This window comes from Schistocerca nitens, chromosome 7 (assembly GCF_023898315.1).
Source record: "Schistocerca nitens isolate TAMUIC-IGC-003100 chromosome 7, iqSchNite1.1, whole genome shotgun sequence".
NCBI classification, from domain to species: domain Eukaryota; kingdom Metazoa; phylum Arthropoda; class Insecta; order Orthoptera; family Acrididae; genus Schistocerca; species Schistocerca nitens.
Window position 1 is genome coordinate 561327732 of NC_064620.1, and position 16765 is coordinate 561344496.

General features: G+C 47.0%; 1 protein-coding gene across 1 annotated transcript in view; it reads left to right on the top strand.

Moving 5' to 3' along the window:
• LOC126194927 (coiled-coil domain-containing protein 170) overlaps positions 1 to 16765 on the top strand; it is a 436254-nt gene that overhangs the window by 99622 nt on the left and 319867 nt on the right. The window contains exon 2 of the mRNA XM_049933307.1: positions 9976 to 10068. Coding sequence (XP_049789264.1) covers positions 9976 to 10068 — 93 coding nt within the window. The remainder of the gene's footprint in view (positions 1 to 9975; positions 10069 to 16765) is intronic.

A 16765-nucleotide genomic window follows, 5' to 3' on the forward strand; every position in this document is an offset into this window, starting at 1 on the left:
TAATGAATTTTTACAGTAATCTTTTGAGCGTGCGAGAAATCAGAGGACCACTTTTGTGCCAATGTTTTGCTACAGATGGAGAGTTTTTGCGTACTGCGACGTGGCAATTAGTTCATTAACTTTTTTCCTTTATTATTGTCTAGAACTATAATCTTATTTTGGGTATTAATTATTTAATAATGGATTATAGAGTTCTTGTTGAATGGGAGTTTTTTTTAATTTAAAAAAGTGGAGGTTGGGTTATTTGGGGAAGGAGACCAGATAGCGAGGTCATCGGTCTCATCGGATTAGGGAAGGACGGGGAAGGAAGTCGGCCGTGCCCTTTCAGAGGAACCATCCCGGCAATTGCCTGGAGCGATTTAGGGAAGTCACGGAAAACCTAAATCAGGATGGCCGGACGCGGGATTGAACCGTCGTCCTCCCGAATGCGAGTCCAGTGTCTAACCAATGCGCCACCTCGCTCGGTTGAAAAAAAGAAAAAAAAAAGTGACCTCAGTAGCTCACGGAACCAGAGTCGGAAGTGATGGCCTGTCTTTCAGGGAGACGGCCTCTCTAACACTGCCCGTCGACGCGTGAGCTCTTATTCTACCCAGAATTCCGTTGGCCTTTCTTCGGCGGTTGGCATCAGTGTTCTGCATTAGCTCCTCCCAAGTTGCCAACCCGTTTGGTGTCGTAATTATGCTCCTCCAAGAATAACGGCAGAAGAATTTGTCTACTTTAAAATTTTTGGTACGGTCGGTTTTTCACTTGGCCTGGTGCTGTCATTATCTTCGTCGTTTTCGTCGAGTTTGAAGTTAACGACCTAGCTCTCGCTTCCTACTCCTTTGTACGACAGTCCTGCTGAACACGTTACCATGACACATTTGTCGCCAAATGAGTGCTGTGCTGTCCTCCGGCAACACTCTCGCTGACGTCATTGACAGTTTTAAAAAATATGTCTATAAATACCCACCACTGCCTCAGTATCACACGTCCAGCTGTAAGGTGACAAATCAAAATATTCGTTATCACTACACTCCACATTGGGGTACCGTGCGGAACGCTCTTGGCAAATGTAATACAGCGCAATCACCCTATTTCTATTTCCTCAACTCATCCTTCACGAGCCGGCCGATATGGCCGAGCAGTTCTAAGCGCTTCAGTGAGGAACCGCGCTGCTGCTACGGTCGCAGGATCGAATCCTGCCTCGGGCATGGGTGTTTGTGATGTCCTTAAGGTAGTTAGGTTTAAGTAGTTCTAAGTTTTAGGGGACTGATGACCTCAGATGTTAAGTCTCATAGTGCTTAGAGATATTTGAACCACCCTTCACGGCACGGGTCCCGAACTGACGAGAAATATTCAAGTATCAGTCTAACGTTGGTTTTGTTAGCTACATCCTTCACGGTTGGACAACACTTCTACATCTACATCCATACTCCGGAAGCCACCTGACGGTGTGTGGCGGAGGGTACCTTGAGTACCTCTATCGGTTCTCCCTTCTATTCCAGTCTCGTACTGTTCGTGGAAAGAAGGATTGTCGGTATGCTTCTGTGTGGGCTCTAATCTCTCTGATTTTATCCTCATGGTCTCTTCGCGAGATATACGTAGGAGGGAGCAATATACTGCTTGACTCTTCGGTGAAGGTATGTCCTCGAAACTTCAACAAAAGCCCGTACCGAGCTACTGGGCGTCTCTCCTGCAGAGCCTTCCACTGGGCGTCTCTCCTGCAGAGCCTTCCACTGGAGTAACGCTTTCGCGATTACTAAATGATCCTGTAACGAAGCGCGCTGCTCTCCGTTGGATCTTTTCTATCTCCTCTATCAACCCCACCTGGCACGGATCCCACACCGTTGAGCAGCACTCAAGCAGTGCGCGAACAAGCGTACTGTAACCTACTTCCTTTGTTTTCGGATTGCATTTCCTTAGGATTCTTCCAATGAATCTCAGTCTGGCATCTGCTTTACCAACGATCAACTTTGTATGATCATTCCATTTTAAATCACTCCTAATGCGTACTCCCAGATAATTTTTGGAATTAACTGCTTCCAGTTGCTGACGTGTTATTTTGTAGCTAAATGATAAGGGATCTGTCTTTCTATGTATTTGCAGCACATTACACTTGTCTACATTGAGATTCAATTGCCATTCCTGCCCCATGCGTCAATTCGCTGCAGATCCTCCTGCATTTCAGTACAATTTTCCATTGTTACAACCTCTCGATATACTACAGCTTCATCCGCAAAAAGCCTCAGTGAACTTCCGATGTCATCCACAAGGTCATTTATGTATATTGTGAATAGCAACGGTCCTAGGACACTCCCCTGCGACACACCTGAAATCACTCTTACTTCGGAAGACTTCTCTCCATTGAGAATGACATGCTGCGTTCTGTTATCTAGGAACTCTTCAATCCAATCACACAATTGGTCTGATAGTCCGTATGCTCTTACTTTGTTCATTAAACGACTGTGGGGAATTGTATCGAACGCCTTGTGGAAGTCAAGAAACGCGGCATCTACCTGGGAACCCGTGTCTATGGCCCACTGAGTCTCGTGGACGAATAGCGCGAGCTGGGTTTCACACGACCGTCTTTTTCGAAACCCATGATAATTCCTACAGAGTAGATTTCTAGTCTCCAGAAAAGTCATTATACTCGAACATAATACGTGTTCCGGAAGATTCTTCCAGCGAATCTCAATCTAGAATCTTTCTTACATCTGCTTAGTTTTATGTGGTCGTTCCACTTGAAATCGTTCCATACATATCCTCCCAAACATTTCACTGAAGTGACTGCATCCATTACTTGTTCGATAATCGTGTAGTCATTCAATAACTAGCCTTTACGCCTATTTATGAGCAATACATTACATCTGTTATGCAGAGAGTCAATATCAGTCCTAGCAATAAGCGTCGATCCCTTGCAGGTTTTCCATCATTTCGCTAGAATTTCCTAGCGTTGCGACTTCTCTGTATAAAGAACACCATCGGCGGACAACCTCGTGAAGCTTTTGGCATTATGCACTGGGACTAATGTGAATATTAATGTTCCTATAGCACTTCCTTCTGATACGCTCGAAGATATTCTTCCGTATGAACATTTCTTTCCGGTAAGAACGACGTTTTCTGTTTGCCAGGAGCTCTTCAATCTATTCGAAAACCTCGTCTGATAATCTGTAGGCTCGTATTTTGTGACATTGTGGAACTGTATCGACTCCCTTCTGAAAGTCAAGGAACACAGCATCATCCTTTACGATGGCCGATGACCCAGTAGTTTAGGCCCCTTACATACATAAACATCATCATCACCCTTTACGCTAGTATCTACACTCCTGGAAATGGAAAAAAGAACACATTGACACCGGTGTGTCAGACCCACCATACTTGCTCCGGACACTGCGAGAGGGCTGTACAAGCAATGATCACACGCACGGCACAGCGGACACACCAGGAACCGCGGTGTTGGCCGTCGAATGGCGCTAGCTGCGCAGCATTTGTGCACCGCCGCCGTCAGTGTCAGCCAGTTTGCCGTGGCATACGGAGCTCCATCGCAGTCTTTAACACTGGTAGCATGCCGCGACAGCGTGGACGTGAACCGTATGTGCAGTTGACGGACTTTGAGCGAGGCCGTATAGTGGGCATGCGGGAGGCCGGGTGGACGTACCGCCGAATTGCTCAACACGTGGGGCGTGAGGTCTCCACAGTACATCGATGTTGCCGCCAGTGGTCGGCGGAAGGTTCACGTGCCCGTCGACCTGGGACCGGACCGCAGCGACGCACGGATGCACGCCAAGACCGTAGGATCCTACGCAGTGCCGTAGGGGACCGCACCGCCACTTCCCAGCAAATTAGGGACACTGTTGCTCCTGGGGTATCGGCGAGGACCATTCGCAACCGTCTCCATGAAGCTGGGCTACGGTCCCGCACACCGTTAGGCCGTCTTCCGCTCACGCCCCAACATCGTGCAGCCCGCCTCCAGTGGTGTCGCGACAGGCGTGAATGGAGGGACGAATGGAGACGTGTCGTCTTCAGCGATGAGAGTCGCTTCTGCCTTGGTGCCAATGATGGTCGTATGCGTGTTTGGCGCCGTGCAGGTGAGCGCCACAATCAGGACTGCATACGACCGAGGCACACAGGGCCAACACCCGGCATCATGGTGTGGGGAGCGATCTCCTACACTGGCCGTACACCACTGGTGATCGTCGAGGGGACACTGAATAGTGCACGGTACATCCAAACCGTCATCGAACCCATCGTTCTACCATTCCTAGACCGGCAAGGGAACTTGCTGTTCCAACAGGACAATGCACGTCCGCATGTATCCCGTGCCACCCAACGTGCTCTAGAAGGTGTAAGTCAACTACCCTGGCCAGCAAGATCTCCGGATCTGTCCCCCATTGAGCATGTTTGGGACTGGATGAAGCGTCGTCTCACGCGGTCTGCACGTCCAGCACGAACGCTGGTCCAACTGAGGCGCCAGGTGGAAATGGCATGGCAAGCCGTTCCACAGGATTACATCCAGCATCTCTACGATCGTCTCCATGGGAGAATAGCAGCCTGCATTGCTGCGAAAGGTGGATATACACTGTACTAGTGCCGACATTGTGCATGCTCTGTTGCCTGTGTCTATGTGCCTGTGGTTCTGTCAGTGTGATCATGTGATGTATCTGACCCCAGGAATGTGTCAATACAGTTTCCCCTTCCTGGGACAATGAATTCACGGTGTTCTTATTTCAATTTCCAGGAGTGTATATCTTTATGGATCTCGTGGACGAACAGAGCGGGCTTTCACACGAGCGTTGTTTGCGGAATCCATGCTGGCTCCTGCGGTGGAGATTTTCAGCTCTCCAGGAAGGCCGCCATCGTAAGAGAGCATAAAACGTGCTCTGAAATTCTACAACAGACTGACATCGGCGATATCGGCCTATAGTTTTGGGCATCCTGTCGACGTCTCGTCTTGAAATTGAGAATTATCTAAGGATTTTTCCAATCATTAGGTACGTTTCCTTCCTCCAGCGACCTATGGTATACTACTGTTAGCAGAGGAGCAAGTTCTTCGGCATACTATATGTAGAATCGTGTAGCTGGAGTCGCCTTTCCTCTGTTGATCGATTTTTTATCCCAGCGGTCACTTACCTCGTTACCCGTTATTTAGACTTTCGTAGGACGCTTGAAAAGGGGGACAGCAGTACAATACTCAACAGTGAAATAATTTTAGAAAAAGGAATTTACTGTTGCGGCCTTCTCTCTGTCGTCCTCCGCTTCAGTGCCGTTGTGGTCACTTAGAGTCTGGACATATGGCTCTGATCTAACTTCAAGTAAGACAAACTTTTTAGGTTCAAATGGCTCTGAGCACTATGTGACTTAACTGCTGAGGTCATCAGTCCCCTAGAACTTAGAACTACTTGAACCTAACTAACGTAAGAACATCACACACATCCATGCCCGAGGCAGGATTCGAACCTGCGACCGTAGTGGTCGCGCGGTTCCAGAATGAAGCGCCTAGAACCGCTCGGCCACAAGAGGACAGCTCACCAATTTAGTATTGGAGGGCAGCGTGGAGGGTAAAAATCGTAGAGGGAGACCAAGAGATGAATACACTAAACAGATACAGAAGGATGTAGGTTGGAGTGGGTACTGGGAGATGAAGAAGCTTGCACAGGATAGAGTAGCATGGAGAGCTGCATCAAACCAGTCTCAGGACTGAAGACCACAACAACAACAACAACAATAGGGTCGCGTGTTTGATTCTTATTCGGCATATTCCGAGAGGCAGACTCCTTCGTCATGCTGAATGTGCTGGATAGCGCTTATGCGCTTCGTGAACATTGGTCTCCTTGTGAGTGTATAGTCTGTTTGCGTGGCGCCAGTCTTACGGTAGTTGATTATACGAAAACGAAATGCTTCCGCTATACTCTGAAGACAGCTTTACGTTACAGCTCGGAAGTAATGCCTACGTTTCTTACCGGTTTCATCTCTCGATATCGTATTTCACGACATACTTCCTGCATGTTGTGCATGCCTGACGTATCAAGAACCGTCAACCTATTGTCCACCTGTTAGACGAAGTTGAGAAATCCGTATCCATGATCGCCACAAAAATTGTCTTTTGGTTTAAGTCTTCCACCGGCTCCAAACCAGAGCCACACGTATTTCTGCCACTCGAGTACCGACTTGTCGTGTCCCGATAGGGAGAAGGACACTTTCTGGTTGACAGGGGTCTTACATCGATCGATACAGTCAATGAGATCGATATCGTGGGGAGCTTGCTGAACTCCAACTGCGACTCGCCTACAAACTGTAAAGCTCAGGGATATAGAACTCGGTGTAATACTCAGGGAAGGATACCGCTAAGCACTAGCTTTGCTCCCACCCCAATCTTGAGGCCAGCTACCTTCACCGACGCGGCAAACCGCTCGTGTGAACCGCGGATAGCCTCAGAACTCAGGCAGCAGGCGTCATTCGCGCCGACTTGAGCCACGATTTGCAGTTGGCTGCGCCCAGTGGGCTCAACAGCCTATCTCACATCTCAAACCTGACCTCCGGCAAGCAAACACGACAGCAACAGAGCGGTCACCGCCCTTCTTTCCTGATCTACCCACTATTTTCCTACGGGACTCCATCACCCGCCTAATCTTGGAGGTCCCGATGAAAAGCAATCACACCCTCTACACTTCCAGAATGAGATTTTACTTTGCAGCGGAGTGTACGCTGATATGGAACTTCCTGGCAGATTAAAACTGTGTGCCGGACGCAGACTCGAACTCGGGACCTTTGCCTTTCGCAGAAGAGCTTCTGTGAAGTCTGGAAGGAAGGAGACGAGGTACTGGCAGAACTGAAACTGTGAGGACGGATCGTGAGTAGTGCTTGGGTAGCTCATATGGTAGAGCACTTGCCCGAGAAAGGCAAATGTCCCGAGTTCGACTCTCGGTCCGGCACACAGTTTTAATCTGCCAGGAAGTTTCAACCTCTATACTTGTTCGGGGCTTTCAGGAATATCGGTCCCAGTCTCAAAAGGCGAGACGTTCTGTTCGGATTCAGATGTACTTTCATCATTGAGAAATACCTAAAATCCGTTTTTAATGCGTGGGAGGACAGCCGTGCGGCACGGTTCCCACTTTCGCCTTCCGCTCAGAAATTTGCGACCCTGCCACTGTTTGCTATCCTCCATCAGGTGAGTGTTGAATGGCCAGGTTGTGCAAATCGAAAGGCGCTGCGACATCAGGAATCCCAGGCGATACTGTACTCTGTAGCAGTAGCAAAGCATTCGTCACAGGAGCCCCAATACCACCGCAGCCCACGGTAGCAGCCGGAAGCCTTTCGACCGTGGCCAATTTCCCCTGCACTCGTACAGAATAGACTTCTTATCCATCTATAATATGCGTTAGTCTACATAACAACCACGCACTCGCTAGATGCAATCTAAGTACTGCTGTTACGCTGCCTCTGCCTATCACTACACTATATCAGATTCAGATCACCCAATGAAAATTTCTAACAGAATGCAGACACTTAGAAAAAGATAATAGACACTAGTTAACACGTAAAAAAATCACAGATACACTGAAGCGCCAAAGACACTGGTATAGGCGTGCGTATTCAAATACAGAGAGCCTCGCGGGTAGCTGCGCGGTCTTGGGCGTCTTGTCACGGTTCGCGCGCCTACCTCCGTCGCAGATTCAACTCCTCCTTCGGGCATGGGTGTGTGTGTTTTTCTTAGCGTAAGTTAGGTTAAGATCGATTAAGTAGTGTGTAAGCTTAGGGACCGATGACCTCAGCACTTTGGTCCCATAAGACCTTACCACAAATTTCCAAGTACAGAGATATGTAAACAGGCAGAATACAGCGCTGCGGGGGCAACGCCTCTATAAGACAACAAGTGGCTGGCGGAGTTCGGTTACTGTTGTTACAATGGTAGGTTATCAAGATTTAAGTGAGTTTTAATGCACGAGCGAAGGCACACAGCATCTCCGAGGTAGTGATGAAGTGGGGATTCTCCCCTACGACCGTTTCACGCCGGCCGGAGTGGCCGTGCGGTTCTAGGCGCTACAGTCTGGAACCGAGCGACCGCTACGGTCGCAGGTTCGAATCCTTCCTCGGGCATGGCTGTGTGTGATGTCCTTAGGTTAGTTAGGTTTTATTAGTTCTAAGTTCTAGGTGACTGATGACCTCAGAAGTTAAGTCGCATAGTGCTCAGAGCCATTTGAACCATTTGATCCGTTTCACGATTAAAACATCTAATCTCCGACATCGTTGCGGCCGGAAAAGATCCTGCAAGAAGGGGACCAACGACGACTGAAGAGAATCGTTCAACGTGACAAAAGTGCAACACTTCCGCAAATTGATGCAGATTTCAGTGCAAGGCCATCAGCAAGAGTCAGCGTGTGAACCATTTGACGAAACATCATCGATATGGGGTTTCGGAGCCGAAGGCCCACTCGTGTACCCTTGATGACTGCGCGACGCTAAGCTTTATGCCACGCCTGGGCCCGTCAACACCGACATTGGACTGTTGATGACTGCAAACTTGTTGCCTGGTCAGACTAGTTTCGTTTCAAATTGTATCGAGCGGATAGCCGTGTACTGGTACGGAGACAACCTCATGAATCCATGGACGCTCCGTATCAGCAGAGGGCTGTTCAAGTTGGTGGAGGCTCTGTAATGGTGTGGGGCATGTGCAGTTGCAGTGATATGCGACCCCTGATACTTTTCGATACGACTCTGACAGGTCACACGTCTGATCACGTGTATCCATTCATATCCATTGTGCATTCCGACGGACTTGCGAAATTACAGCAGGGCAATGCGGCGCCCCACACGTCCAGAATCGCTACAGAGTGGCTCCAGGAACACTCTTCTGAGTTTAAACACTTCTGCTGGCCACCAAACTCCTCAGACATGAACATTATTGAGCATATCTGGGATGCCTTGCAACGTGATGTTCAGAAAAGATCTTCATTCCCTACTCTAATGGATTTATGGACAGTCCTGCGGGATTCGTGGTGTCAGTTCCCTCCAGCAGTACTTCAGACATTAGTCGACTCCATGCCAGGTCGTGTTGCGGCGCTTCTGTGCGCTCGCTGGTGCCCTAGACGATATTAAGCAGGTGTACCAGTTTTTTTGGCTCTTCAGTGTAATATACACTTCCTGACAGAACCGCAGGAGCAACGACTTAATTAAACGCAATGGGAAACACGTTACTGCTGCTAGTGCTTGCGCTCGACTCCACGCCTGGAGCTTGCAACACAAGGGCCTGCTGGAGTATTAGAAAGGACGGGTGAGCAAAGCTATTCTGACTTTTAATGTTCACTACAAGAAGAGGAATTGTGTGGCCAGCGCTTACGCAGTTTCAATGGCCATGTGAATATTAAAGGCAACGAAACTAGTCTTCTAACGATCGATAATCTTTACAGCGTAGTTTCAGAGCTGCCTAGGGTCATTCAGAAGTGACGTGGAGGAAAAATGAGATTATTTCCTTTGTGTTTGGAGCGCGCGCGCTCACACACACACACACACGCACACGCTCACACACACACACGCGCGCGAGCGCACACACACACACACACACACACACACACACACACACACACAACCGCGCGAGCGCGCGGAGGACTTGCTACACAATCGAGACGATTCAGTAACCCAACTGGAAATCCGTATTCTCTATTCTTCATATACGTGACATCATTTCAAGCACCTGCACCTTAACAAATCACTGATTCGAGTAAGATGAGGAATGCGTAAGTTTGAAACAAAGCTAACTGAACTTAGGAAGTATAATTTTAAAAAATCAAGGTATCTAAAATATTTATATCGAAACATTTGCTACGTAGAGACGAAACATGACCTTTCTTTTGTTTTTTTTTTAAATTATTTTTTGACCACTAACATATGTTGCAGTTCCTGCCTTATTGTTTCTCTATAATCTACCAAATTTTGTTGTTGCGTAAAAAATGGATGAATTTTCCTTTACGTTTCCCATTTCTCGTGCTGTTACAGTCTGGCGGAGATGAAATGGCCCACGATATGGCGACTTCGCTGCGAAGTGAGTTGGCAGCTCTGCAGTACAAACGCGATCGGCTGCAGCTCGAGGTAAGTCACAGATAACTGCGATATTTTAAAGTGCATTATATTGCGGACTGGCATACGTACATATGGTAAATACGTCCCTAAAAATGTCTCTTTACTAATGAGGCTTTGCAAAGAGTGAACTGTCTGTAAAATTTTTCGTTACTATTTGAAACCTGATAATGAATGCTTGTCATCCGAAACCGGTGGCCACTAAATGGTAAGTCCGTCTCCATAGCAGAGTGGTCAGCGCGGCAGAATGCCAGGGCGCAGCCACGAATCCTCCCGAAACCAGGTAGGTAAGCAGGTAACAGGACCGAATCCTCCCAAACTGACACAATGCGACCGAGCACTGTGTGCACTAATGACCACAGCTGTCTGCTGAAAGGTGGCCTAGCGCGATGGACGTGCAACATTAATGGCTGCAGAAGTTTTGTTGAAAACTATTTCTGTTGAGAAGCTGGATGTCGTGGAGTGACAAGAAGAGCACAATCATGAAGAAATACCTCATAACAAGTTTCAGAGGCAAGAAATCATTTCGAAATGATATCTTTCACATGCATTTTCTTTAAAGCTTATTTCCAAGAACCAGGAGCTTCCATCAAAGCAGGCCTACAGTATTCGGGCTTTTTCTGAGTGTAATTTATCAGTTACAAGGTCAACATTTATGCTTTTTGCAATATCGTGTTCAATCCACAATAATTTTGTGCCTGTGCCCCAGCGGTGTGCTGGCTTCGGGTCCAAGCGCCGACCCTCTGGCCAACCCTAGCTACGACACTGGTAACCGCGCACGGTCTTATGGTAAAACTGTTATAACTCTGCCTCTAGGCTGCTTATAAAGAAGAACTATGTACCAGGTTTTACATTAGACCCGTAACAATATAAGTGTCAAAACGGCATCCAACTTCGTGCGTTGTTGTTGTTGTTGTTGTGGTCTTCAGCCCTGAGACTGGTTTGATGCAGCTCTCCACGCTACTCTATCCTGGGCAAGCTTCTTCATCTCCCAGTACTTAAACTGCAACCTACATCCTTCTGAATCTGCTTAGTGCAGTCATCTCTTGGTCTCCCTCTACGATTTTTACTCTCCACGCTGCCCTCCAATGCTAAATTTCTGATTCCCTGATGCCTCAGAACATGTCCTACCAACCGGTCCCTTCTTCTTGTCAAGTTGTGCCACAAACTCCTCTTCTCCCCAATTCTATTCAATAGCTCCTCATTAGTTATGTGCTCTATCCATCCAATCTTCAGCATTGTTCTGTAGCACCACATTTCGAAAGCTTCTATTCTCTTCTTGTCCAAACTATTTATCGTCCATGTTTCACTTCCGTACATGGCTACACTCCATACAAATACTTTCAGAAACGACTTCCTGACACTTAAATCTATACTTGATGTTAAAAAATTTCTCTTCCTCGGAAAAGCTTTCCTTGCCATTGCCAGTCTACATTTTATATCTTCTCTACTTCGACCATCATCAGTTATTTTGCTCCCCAAATAGCAAAACTCCTTTACTACTTTAAGTGTCTCATTTCCTAATCTAATTCCCGTAGCATCACACGACTTAATTAGACTACATTCCATTATCCTCGTTTTGCTTTTGTTGATGTTCATCTTATATCCTCCTTTCAAGACACTGTCCATTCCGTTCAGCTGTTCTTCCAGGTCCCTTGCTGTCTCTGACAGAATTACAATGTCATCGGCGAACCTCAAACCTTTGATTTCTTTTCCATGTATTTTAATACCTACTCCGAACTTTTCTTTTGTTTCCTTTATTGATTGCTCAATATACAGATTGAATAACATCGGGGAGATGCTACAACCCTGTCTCACTCCCTTCCCAACCACTGCTTCCCTTTCATGTCCCTCGACTCTTATAACTGCCATCTGAGTTTTTCCATTCGTCTGTAAAGAATTAGTATTTTGCAGCTGTGACTTATTAAACTGATAGTTCGGTAATTTTCACATCTGTCAACACCTGCTTTCTTTGGAACTTCGTGCATTACTTTTTGCATAATGCGAGTACAAAGAGAAACACAGAAGAAATTATAAAAATATTTTTTGCCGTCTATTGCGCATCTATAGACCATTCAAATTAAATTTTCTTAACCATCTCCTATATTCAGACATACACTTATCAATTTGTTGTATTATAGATTTGTTGGAAATGTAATCATAATTCATAAAATGAACACTGAGACAGAATATGTGTTGCGAAATCATGATTTGCTATTTTAATAAATTAATTATGAAGAAATTAAGGCTATAAATGATTCCAGTTTCTAAAAATAAATATCTAAATAAGATAAAAGATAAAACTTTTAAACATACAATACACGCGAAAATTTTTTACGTCTTCTACCGTAACTTCATATGCTTTCCTTTGCCTGCTTATTCGTAACGTTTAGAACTGCTACCTGCTTCAAACGTGAGGATTCAGTCCCATCGTTTTTCAGACCTTGCGGGCTTGGGAGGATTCGGTACCATTTTTCTGACCACGGGAGGATTCGGGGCTGCGCCCGAATGCCATCGGCGATTCCCGGCTGGGTAGGAGATTTTCTCCGCTCTGGGACTGGGTGTTGTGTTGTCCTCATCATCATGTCATCCTCATCGACACGCAAGTCGCCTAAGTGGCGTTAACTAAAAGAAAGACTTGCACCAGGCGACCGGTCTACCCGACGGGAGGCTCCCGCCACACGACATTTCGTTTCACTGAATAGTAAACTGCAAATGAGACTGTGCACTATACGCATCATCGATGTTTACCTCGACTAGAGGTAAATAGCGCAATTTGGTGAGCACGACGATGACAACTGAAATGCAGGGGATGGACAAAAATATGGACACACCAAACCTACACCACAATATCATGCCTAATACGTTGTAGCTAAACCGATGGTGTTCAAAACTGGCTTCGGTCGAGTTGCAATTGATAAATACAGGTCCTGTATGGTTTTCACTATCTTTCCGTCAAAGCAGCGGCAAGTTCAAAAGTTCAGGTAACGATAATAGACATAACGATGAAGCATCCTCCTCTCCAAAATAGACCACAAAGGCTCATACTGAGGTCTGGTGACTGTGGCGGACGGAGAAGATGCGGCGCTTCATCCTTGTGCTCACGAAACCAGTCGTCGACGATGCAAGCTGTGTGAACAGAGGTCCTGTCGTCCCGGAACACAGCATCACCATTACAGAACAAACATCGTACAATGGAATGGACCAGATCAGCCAAAATAGTCACATAATCCTTGGCATTAATGTGACATTGCAGAGTAACCAGGGCACCCATGGAATACCATGAATGGCTCCAAAATCATCACCCAACTCCCGACACGTTTCACTATTGGGGCCGCGCGAGATCAGCGGAGCGGTCTGGGGCGCTGCAGACATGGACTGTGCGGCTGGTCCCGGCGGAGGTTCGAGTTCTCCCACGGGCATCGGTGTGTGTGTCTGTCCTTACGATAATTTAGGTTAAGTAGTGTGTAAGCTTAGGGACTGATGATCTTAGCAGTTAAGTCCCATAAGATTTCACACACATTTTAACATTTCCACTATCGGGACGTAAACTTGACCGACAGTTGCTAACAGTGCACTCACAACTATAGTGAACACAGATCTGGCAACGACTCATACTGGCAACGTATTCGGGCATTGCACAGGTGCCGTTCAGTGTCAAATACAACAGCTCAACCAGCAGGCTTGGCTAGGTCCTCATTTACACTACTGACCATTAAGATTGCTACACCAAGAAGAAATGCAGATGATAAACGAGTATTCATTGGACAACTATATTATACTAGAACTGACATGTGATTACATTTTCACGCAATTTGGATGCATAGATCCTGAGAAATAAGTACCCAGAACAACCACCTCTGGCAGTAATAACGGCCTTGATACGCCTGGGCATTGAGTCAAACAGAGCATGGATGGCGTGTACAGGTACAGCTGCACATGCAGCTTCAACACGATACTACAGTTCATCGAGAGTAGTGACTGGCGTATTGTGACGAGCCAGTTGCTCGGCCACCATTGACCAGACGTTTTCAATTGGTGAGAGATCTGGAGAATGCGCTGGCCGGGGCAGCAGTCTAACACTTTCTGTATCCAGAAAGGCCCGTACAGGACATGCAACATGCGGTCGTGCATTACCCTGCTGAAATGTAGGGTTTCGCAGGGATCGAATGAATGGTAGAGCCACGGGTCGTAACACATCTGAAATGTAACGTCCACTGTTCAAAGTGCCGTCAATGCGAACAAGAGGTGACCGAGTCGTGTAACCAATGGCACCCCATACCATCACTCCGGGTGATACGCCAGTATGGCGATGACGAATACACGCTTCCAATGTGCGTTCACAGCGATGTCGCCAAACACGAATGCGACCATGATGATGCTGTAAACATAACCTGGATTAACCCGAAAAAATGACGTTTTGCCATTCGTACACCAAGGTTCGTCGTTGACTAAACCATCGAGGGCGCTCCTGTCTGTAATGCAACGTCAAGGGTAACCGCAATCATGGTCTTCGAGCTGACATTTCATGCTGCTACAAACGTCGTCGAACTGTTCGTACAAATGGTTGTCGCCTTGCAAACGTCCCCATCTGTTGACTCATGGATCGAGACGTGGCTGCACGATCCGTTACAGCCATGCGGATAAGATGCCTGTCATCTCGACTGATAGTGATACGAGGCCGTTGGGGTCCAGCACGGCGTTCCGTATTACCCTCCAGAACCCACCGGATCTCGACCAACACGAGCAGCAATGTCACGATACGATAAACCGCAATGTCACGATACGATAAACCGCAATCGCGATAGGATACAATCCGACCTTTATCAAATTCGGAAACGTGATGGTACGCGTTTCTCCTCCTTACACGAGGCATCACAACAACGTTTCACCAGGCAACGCCGGTCAACTGCTGTTTGTGTATGAGGAATCGGTTGGAAACTTTCCTCATGTCAGCACGTTGTAGGTGTCGCCACCGGCGCCAACCTTGTGTGAATGCTCTGAAAAGCTAATCACTTGCATATCACAGCATCTTCTTCCTGTCGGTTAAATTTCGCGTCTGTAGCACGTCATCTTCGTGGTGTAGCAATTTTAATGGCCAGTAGTGTATGTTCAAGCATTTTTCGCGGTGTTTCCATCATACCCACCAATCCTTGTATATGTTCCATAAACATGTATCCCTCCCTTTTTTTGTTAAGGACCTGAAAACTTGCCACAGTGTTGCTAAGAATAGTTCTGATGGTATGGAGTCTTCTTGCTTACCCCCTCTTTCACTGCTGAATTTCCCACTAACTTGATGAACTATATTTTGTTCGCCATAAGTTTAAACACACTGCAAACAAACACCCGCTCAGCACGGTATTTGGAAATTTGTGATAAGATCTTATGGGACGAAACTGCTGAGGTCATCAGTCCCTAAGCTTACACACTACTTAATCTGACTTACTCTAACTTACGCTAAGGACAACACACACACACACACCCATGCCCGAGGGAGGACTCGAACCTCCGATGGAGGGAGCTGTGCGGAACGTGACAAGGCGCTCCAGACCGCGCGGCTACCCCGTGTCGGATATTTCATCTATCCACGTGCCGTGACGTTACTGGAAATCGGCTGTAATGACGTTACTTCGTTGTTCTAACGCAAACGACACAGTGAGGCATGCTAAAGCATTCAAAGTGTCCAGTGTCCTTGCCAATCGCCATGTTAAATGTTTCACTCAAGGTCAGTTACGGTGTGCAAGATTTCATGCGTGCACAATGTGCTGTCCACGTGCAGGCCGAGATTCGGCTGGCCGGCAATACTCGGTACGTCACAGTTTCGGTCGGTCCCTCTCGCTATACTGCGACATTCCATTTACCGATGCGATGCGACAATTTATTCCAGCATTTAATGCGGCTCATTTTGGTCGCCACGACATTGTCTAGTTAATTTCTTGATTAGCTCTCTTCCCTTCTAATTGGTTTTAGTGCGTGTGTCAGTGCATGTGATACAAAGTGACTGTGTGGTCATTTCGAGTGCATGCGTGTACGACGCTTTTAGTTCGTCTCCACATTCGTTTGTTTTTGTAAGTGTAAGGGCGCCCATCAGTTCCAAACTCACACAAGTCCACAGACTCAATGGCTCTTTACACAAAAAGAAGCAGTCTAGAGATCTATCCTCGGAAATCTTTAAAAATGATGGGAATCACAGAGGAGAAGTGATGTGTCGCTCACACCGACACATGTGAAACAGAGATCAAAGTTTACAAAAGTATATTGACCAAGGTAAGAAACGTCTGCTTCAAGCAAAATTACAATAGCTCACAGGTATGAAGACAAGACAGCATGGTGATTGTAGATTCTGACAAAGTAACACAATTAGGATCTTCACAGAGAAATATACTTGTATGGAGAATATTCTAAGTCCGATGAAGCCTTTCTGAATAACACCAGCATAGGAACAGAAAAGTCTATCCTGTATACAGTCTGACTGCACAAAGGGAGACAACAACGAATGATATCCGCTTCCTCATGCAGAGTCACAATTCTCGTGAGTGTCGGGGCGTGCAGGCTCCACCTGAGAACCTTGTTCTGCAGGCGTTGCAGCGTCCTCATCCTGATGACACTAATCATGGCCCATGCAGCAGAGCCAGACACGAGGGCAGGCACGATAACTGCTCGGTAGATGCGGAGCCTGGTATGCAGGGTAAGATCACTATTGCAGAAG